Below are 8128 nucleotides of genomic sequence, written 5' to 3'. Positions count from 1 at the left end.
TCTTCCCCAGAGCATACAAGGAACATAGAGAAAACTGATCCAGCTCCGAAAACATCTCCTGGATGTCTAAAGCTACCTGCTTCCCCCTTCCTTTGGCTCACAGAGAAGTGAAGTCAATGGAACACACATGCCACACCGCTTGCCTGGGCAAACCTGCTTCCATCAATGACCCAATGATGTGAGGACATCATCTCTGCAGACTCACTTGATGAATTTTCGAGCAAAAGATTTCAGTTTCCCTGTCGCTGCTGCCGCAGCCAACAACAGATCCAGGCTCTTCCCAGACAACATGTGGCCCAAGACCCCTAGCAACCCCTCAGGAGATTTGGAGTGATCTGCATCCATGGTCTAGCAAATAAAAAAGAAAGTAGGGAGAAAGCAAATCAATGTAACATAGCATGATCAAGTAGCTTTGAACCTCTAGACACAAATGGAGCTTCCTGAATGGCTGGTGATGATGTCACAGGGAGGTCTGTCATGATCCAAACTGGCCTAGCCCTGATCTACATAAAAAATACAGAATGGTTACAGTAGCTCAGCCACCACCCAAGAACAGCTGTAATTACCCATAAGCCACCACTTGCAGAGGCTTAAGTGAGACTAATGGAACAAAATGTACTACTGCTTCAGAAGCACAGGTAAAGCTGCTGCCATAACAATGCATCTACTTGAAGGAACTTGGAGAAAGGCAAGCAAAATGCTCCCTAGATACAGGGCTGATTCATACAGCTAATCCAGATCTGGATGTTTTAATATGCTGCACAGGGGCAGCAATTCCAGGTGCAGTTAATGGGATGGCTCAATCTGGGGAAAAGCCGCTCAAGTCTTTCAGCTGAATAGAAACAAACAGGGTGGCAGTCAATAACAGAACATGGGGCTGGATACTGACTGCGGCTGCTGCTCAGCCCATCCCCAAGACTGACTAGAAGCAGTTCCCTTCCCACAACAGCCAGGGAGAACCTGGAGTGTTAACAACCACTGACTGGGTTGCAAGATCTGACAGCAGAAGGTGATCAGATGATGACAGGGTCTCAGAGAGCTGGGAACACTGAACAGCAGGTCATTTACCTTCAGGATGTTGGTGACAGTGGGCTCGGCTCTGAGGATGAGTCCTGGGTTGGGCTGGATGTTGGCGTTCTCTGCTGATTTCAAACGGGGGGCATGCTCCCGGTCAGCCGTCCTGACATTTCACATCCAAGTAAGAGCGGGAGTCAGAGAGTGGAAACCTCCACACCTTCCCCACCTCCTCAGAGGACTGAGCAGCACCTGCTCTTTACACAACCCCCCATTAGCCTGCAATCCCCCATACCCTAAAGAAAGTGTGCCTTTATCCTAAGAAGGTCAGGATGTAAACACAGCCCTCCACCCCACTGCCTCACAGAGGGCAGTCAAACCAGCCATGCTCCCTATGCACAGGTTCCAGTAGATTGGAACAGAAGACTGTGCGCAAGATACCAAGAAGACCCTGTCCCATACCCATGCCCCCCTCAATGCCCTCTTCACATATCAGCAAAGGCCTGCCTACTCAGCCTAGACCGCTTGGCTCTCCAGAGATGTCTACAGCGTGTCCCGAATGAGACTAGGCACACTGCTGAGAAATAAGGTTCACCAACTGTATGCAAGTTGGGTCTCAATTTGTAAACTACAGGCTGGTGTGGCTCTAGTAGTATGCCCCAGCAACATGCTCAGCCTTCCTGACTTGAGGACCCAAGCACAGTGGTGGGGTGCAATCAGGGGTCATGTCAATCTCTGCAAATTTGTAAGCCAGGGTGCAGGCAGAGTGGACATGGTTTATCTGGACCATGTTGTAGACATGGTGAACATGGTGTAGACATCCCCCCCCTTGCTCCTCCTCCACCATCAGCACCTGCTTCAGGGTTCTGTTGACTAGGCATATCATACCTGGCTCTAACTCAGAGCTGATAGGACACAGTCCTTTACCTCGGGAAATGAATGATAACAAGGGCAGGCTGCTATCAACATTCCCTGGGCTACCAGGAATTTTATATGGGGATTCCAAGACCAGCAAAGCTGAGGACCTACCTCTTGGCAGTCAGATTGGTCATGTTGGTCTCTGACAGCAGTCCCTGTTTGCTACATTCTTGAAGGAGCAGACTGGTACAGTCACAGCTGGAATTGGGAGAGAAAGAAATGGGGATAAGAGGGATAAAAGCAGGAGTGTTAACACCACAGATAAGCATGCGCACACACGCACACACTCCCCCAGCACTGCAATTACCCCTTGAGCTGTCAACAGGGCAGGAGGGGGTAGTAATTAAACCAGAAAATGAAGTCAGGATTCCTGGGTTCACTTTCTGATTTCATAAGGCCCTCTCTGTGATTCTGGGCAAGATACTTCTGTTGAATGGAATTGACAATATCTACCTATGTACTTTCGAAAGAGGCTACAAGGTTGTTTGTAAAGGGTTGGGGAAGTAACTACAGAAACGAAGAGCATCATTAGCATGTGACTCAACCAAAGCTTGGTATTAAACACTTGCTGCTGACCCGAAGAGCAAGAGGAAATGAGGCATGCAAAATTTGGGGCGAGAAAAGCTATCATCCCCAGCTCATCAACCATGAGCAAGAACTATGTCAGCAGGTACCAAACACCTGTTTGAGAGGGAAGAACAAAACCAAACACCTGTTACCATGCACATACAGCTGTGTTAGTTGTTCTGCCACAGATCCAGGTGTGTAGAACCAAGTGACTGAAAATACACCAGGATCCAATTTTTAATATAAAATGTTATGAAGGGAAGAAAAAACAAATCTTCAGGCTGGTTTATTCATTATGAGCTGTTTGTGTCTTCCAGCATGTGGAACATGGTGTTATGACCACAACACAGCAGCACAACAGTTCTCAAGGGAGTCCATTCATTCCCCGCAACAGGTAGGAGAATGGATGGTACTGTACAAGGAGTGGAACAGTTGTGGCTTTCCACAGGTCCTGGTGCCTACCCTGTAGTCAGGCCTGAACAACACAACGGGCACAGTGCGGGAAAGAAATCTTACTTGCATCGCTGATCCGCTTTGTCTAGCAGAGGGGTGAGTTTCAACAGGAACTCAAAGGCACAGTTCACGTCCTCTGTGAAATCCTGAAACCACACAAGAGGCAGGTGCTCAATCAAACTTTATTTCACTAGGCACAAGAAGTTCTTTCAAAGCCACTCAAAAACCGGGACTCAAGCCTTCTCACTGAGCTGCACAATGGCAAGGGATTTCATTCTGCCAAGTCAAAGTCGTACTAGCCAGGCAGTACCAACAGTAGCAAAGGAACCAATTATCTTCCAGGCACCTGGGGAAGGCTGTGCAGAGAGAACCTGATAGTCAAAGATGCCAGCCTCCGAATGACATCCCAGCACAGTATGAAAGTGCCCCCCAACACCATCAGGAGCTAAAGGGGGCCTGGCCTTGACCTCCATGCATTTAAAAGTGCATTACAAGCAGAAAGTCACTGCTGGGTTTGAATTCTGCTGTGGATATCGCTGTTGTTCTCTCCCCAGCAAAGAGAAAAAACACACCATAATAATAAAAAAGTGCTGTCATAAATAATAATTCATGGGAGCAACCTGCTACATGCCATGCACAGAGGCTGCCCATGCCACTTGTGGCACAAGTGCTGCATGTCAGCCACCCTGTCTTAGCCTGTGCCAACTAGAGCTTGGGGACACGATGGGGAGGATCAGGGACCACAGGTCACTTCTCTGTGTCAGTTACCTGCTACATTTCATAGATTCATAGATGCTAGGATCAGGAGGGACCTTAATGGATCATAGAGTCCGACCCCCTGCCAGTGGCAGCCTTCCCCACCTCCTCAGAGGACTGAGCAGCACCTGCTCTTTACACAACCCCCCATTAGCCTGCAATCCCCCATACCCTAAAGAAAGTGTGCCTTTATCCTAAGAAGGTCAGGATGTAAACACAGCCCTCCACCCCACTGCCTCACAGAGGGCAGTCAAACCAGCCATGCTCCCTATGCACAGGTTCCAGTAGATTGGAACAGAAGACTGTGCGCAAGATACCAAGAAGACCCTGTCCCATACCCATGCCCCCCTCAATGCCCTCTTCACATATCAGCAAAGGCCTGCCTACTCAGCCTAGACCGCTTGGCTCTCCAGAGATGTCTACAGCGTGTCCCGAATGAGACTAGGCACACTGCTGAGAAATAAGGTTCACCAACTGTATGCAAGTTGGGTCTCAATTTGTAAACTACAGGCTGGTGTGGCTCTAGTAGTATGCCCCAGCAACATGCTCAGCCTTCCTGACTTGAGGACCCAAGCACAGTGGTGGGGTGCAATCAGGGGTCATGTCAATCTCTGCAAATTTGTAAGCCAGGGTGCAGGCAGAGTGGACATGGTTTATCTGGACCATGTTGTAGACATGGTGAACATGGTGTAGACATCCCCCCCCTTGCTCCTCCTCCACCATCAGCACCTGCTTCAGGGTTCTGTTGACTAGGCATATCATACCTGGCTCTAACTCAGAGCTGATAGGACACAGTCCTTTACCTCGGGAAATGAATGATAACAAGGGCAGGCTGCTATCAACATTCCCTGGGCTACCAGGAATTTTATATGGGGATTCCAAGACCAGCAAAGCTGAGGACCTACCTCTTGGCAGTCAGATTGGTCATGTTGGTCTCTGACAGCAGTCCCTGTTTGCTACATTCTTGAAGGAGCAGACTGGTACAGTCACAGCTGGAATTGGGAGAGAAAGAAATGGGGATAAGAGGGATAAAAGCAGGAGTGTTAACACCACAGATAAGCATGCGCACACACGCACACACTCCCCCAGCACTGCAATTACCCCTTGAGCTGTCAACAGGGCAGGAGGGGGTAGTAATTAAACCAGAAAATGAAGTCAGGATTCCTGGGTTCACTTTCTGATTTCATAAGGCCCTCTCTGTGATTCTGGGCAAGATACTTCTGTTGAATGGAATTGACAATATCTACCTATGTACTTTCGAAAGAGGCTACAAGGTTGTTTGTAAAGGGTTGGGGAAGTAACTACAGAAACGAAGAGCATCATTAGCATGTGACTCAACCAAAGCTTGGTATTAAACACTTGCTGCTGACCCGAAGAGCAAGAGGAAATGAGGCATGCAAAATTTGGGGCGAGAAAAGCTATCATCCCCAGCTCATCAACCATGAGCAAGAACTATGTCAGCAGGTACCAAACACCTGTTTGAGAGGGAAGAACAAAACCAAACACCTGTTACCATGCACATACAGCTGTGTTAGTTGTTCTGCCACAGATCCAGGTGTGTAGAACCAAGTGACTGAAAATACACCAGGATCCAATTTTTAATATAAAATGTTATGAAGGGAAGAAAAAACAAATCTTCAGGCTGGTTTATTCATTATGAGCTGTTTGTGTCTTCCAGCATGTGGAACATGGTGTTATGACCACAACACAGCAGCACAACAGTTCTCAAGGGAGTCCATTCATTCCCCGCAACAGGTAGGAGAATGGATGGTACTGTACAAGGAGTGGAACAGTTGTGGCTTTCCACAGGTCCTGGTGCCTACCCTGTAGTCAGGCCTGAACAACACAACGGGCACAGTGCGGGAAAGAAATCTTACTTGCATCGCTGATCCGCTTTGTCTAGCAGAGGGGAGAGTTTCAACAGGAACTCAAAGGCACAGTTCACGTCCTCTGTGAAATACTGAAACCGCACAAGACACAAGAGGCAGGTGCTCAATCAAACTTTATTTCACTAGGCACAAGAAGTTCTTTCAAAGCCACTCAAAAACCGGGACTCAAGCCTTCTCACTGAGCTGCACAATGGCAAGGGATTTCATTCTGCCAAGTCAAAGTCGTACTAGCCAGGCAGTACCAACAGTAGCAAAGGAACCAATTATCTTCCAGGCACCTGGGGAAGGCTGTGCAGAGAGAACCTGATAGTCAAAGATGCCAGCCTCCGAATGACATCCCAGCACAGTATGAAAGTGCCCCCCAACACCATCAGGAGCTAAAGGGGGCCTGGCCTTGACCTCCATGCATTTAAAAGTGCATTACAAGCAGAAAGTCACTGCTGGGTTTGAATTCTGCTGTGGATATCGCTGTTGTTCTCTCCCCAGCAAAGAGAAAAAACACACCATAATAATAAAAAAGTGCTGTCATAAATAATAATTCATGGGAGCAACCTGCTACATGCCATGCACAGAGGCTGCCCATGCCACTTGTGGCACAAGTGCTGCATGTCAGCCACCCTGTCTTAGCCTGTGCCAACTAGAGCTTGGGGACACGATGGGGAGGATCAGGGACCACAGGTCACTTCTCTGTGTCAGTTACCTGCTACATTTCATAGATTCATAGATGCTAGGATCAGGAGGGACCTTAATAGATCATAGAGTCCGCCCCCCTGCCAGTGGCAGGAAAAGGTGCTGGGGTCATGTGACCCCAGCCAGGTGCTTGTCTAGTTTCCTTTTGAAGACCCCCCAAGGTAGGAGAGAGCACCACCTTCCTTAGAAGCTCGTTCCAGATTCTGACAACCCTAACTGTGAAGAAGTTCATTCCGATGTCCAACCTAAATCTACTCTCTATCAGCTTGTGGCCATTGTTACCAGAGCACCCCTTGGAATAAGCAAAAACAACGGCTACAATCTGATAGAGAGTAGATTTAGGTTGGACATCAGAAAATTTCTTCATGGTTAGGGTTGCCAGAATCTGGAATGGGCTTCCAAGGGAGGTGGTGCTCTCTACCACCACCTCGCTTGGGGCAGGCCCTGATCCTGTCCAGATTTACACCTCTCTTTCAGGTTACGCATGCCCACAGACCCTAATGAGAGTACTTGTGTGTGCAAAGTGAGGCAGGCATCAACATATCTGCAGGATCAAGGCCTATATTTGCAAAATGTCCAGTAGGCTAAAGCCCCAAACTGGCTGACCCCTCAGGGCTTCACCCTTCCCTGACCAAGCACCTATGCTGTAAGCTCTTTGGGACAGTGATCGTCTGCTCCATGGTGCTTGTACAGCACCAACCACAACGGGGCCCAATCTCAACTAGCCCCTAGGCACTACCATAATAAACAGCTGCCACAGCACACAGCAGGTCACACCAACCATGATCTCCACTTACCTTCTCTCCTTGGGGATATTTCTTTAGTTTAACCAGAACTTGAGGGATCTGGAGGGAAAAGAAAAGTTTTCTAAATTTACACCTAGCCAGGAGGAAAGGATCCCAGGTACCACAACTCCAATTTGTGCAACACAACAGGGGCCCACACAAGTCAAGGGAGAAAGCACCTGCATTGAAAAGGCTGCCACACGTGTTCACAGCTGTGATCTATCCACCCCAGGATCCTGCCTCTGACAATGCCCTAGTGTCAGCTGGTCCAGAGGAAGGTGCAAGGAAACCCTCTAGAGGGCACTTACAGCACTGCACTTCAGAAGTTTCTTCCTAGCCCATCTCTTCTTAGAAGCTGGCTTAGGTCCTGAAGCAGGAGGGCCTGTTCATTGGCATCAGGACACAGATTCACTCCATATCTTTCAGTTGTGATGGAGATGGCCAGGGATGAGGCATGCAGGGGGTGAATGCGAAGCCTAATTTGTTCAACCTGTTCTGGGAAAGCTAGCTGGCCTCACAAGTGTTTACCAAGAACTGGACATGAGCTGGGGGGAGGGAACTCAGGGCCATCTGCTACCAGTCACAGTGGTGAGGAGGAAAGACAGATATGACCATGTAACCTTTTGGGCAGCACGCGTCAGATGCAAAAAAAAAAAAAGGACAAACCTGAGTGCTTGATATGATACTTAACTCTCCAGGACTCGGGGGCCTTTGAGGTCCCTCCAAACCCTGTAAGTCTCAACAGCAAAATCACTTAGCCTGCAGACAACACACAGCAAGCATTTTTTCCCTCACAGGGAGACAACATTCAGCCCATTTTACAGATGGGTAAACTGAAGCACTGAGAGGGGGAGGCTATCCAGCTCACTTGGCAATTTCGGTGGAAGCACTGAGAACAGAATCAAGATCTTCGGACCTTCAGGCCTGCACTTGAGCCCCTTCACCCATCCTTTTCCCATACCAGTACAAGGAACACAAACACCCAGGGAGAAAAACATGAGGCATAGGGAAAGTGCAACATGACCCCTAGGATCACTTCCTGCCTGCACTGCTGAA

General features: G+C 48.6%; 1 protein-coding gene across 10 annotated transcripts in view; it reads right to left on the bottom strand.

Moving 5' to 3' along the window:
- The window catches only part of MED24 (mediator complex subunit 24), a 41892-nt gene that overhangs the window by 20858 nt on the left and 12906 nt on the right, over positions 1 to 8128 (bottom strand). For all 10 annotated transcript variants that reach the window (XM_025202894.1, XM_025202895.1, XM_025202900.1 and 7 more), the window contains 5 exons: positions 7085 to 7132; positions 3016 to 3098; positions 2044 to 2130; positions 1069 to 1180; positions 206 to 348 (listed from right to left, as the gene is read on the bottom strand). In XM_025202894.1, coding sequence (XP_025058679.1) covers positions 206 to 348; positions 1069 to 1180; positions 2044 to 2130; positions 3016 to 3098; positions 7085 to 7132 — 473 coding nt within the window. The remainder of the gene's footprint in view (positions 1 to 205; positions 349 to 1068; positions 1181 to 2043; positions 2131 to 3015; positions 3099 to 7084; positions 7133 to 8128) is intronic.

The sequence above is a fragment of the Alligator sinensis genome, unplaced genomic scaffold (genome assembly GCF_000455745.1).
Source record: "Alligator sinensis unplaced genomic scaffold, ASM45574v1 scaffold886_1, whole genome shotgun sequence".
Taxonomy (NCBI): domain Eukaryota; kingdom Metazoa; phylum Chordata; order Crocodylia; family Alligatoridae; genus Alligator; species Alligator sinensis.
This window is presented reverse-complemented; position numbering and strand designations above follow the sequence as displayed.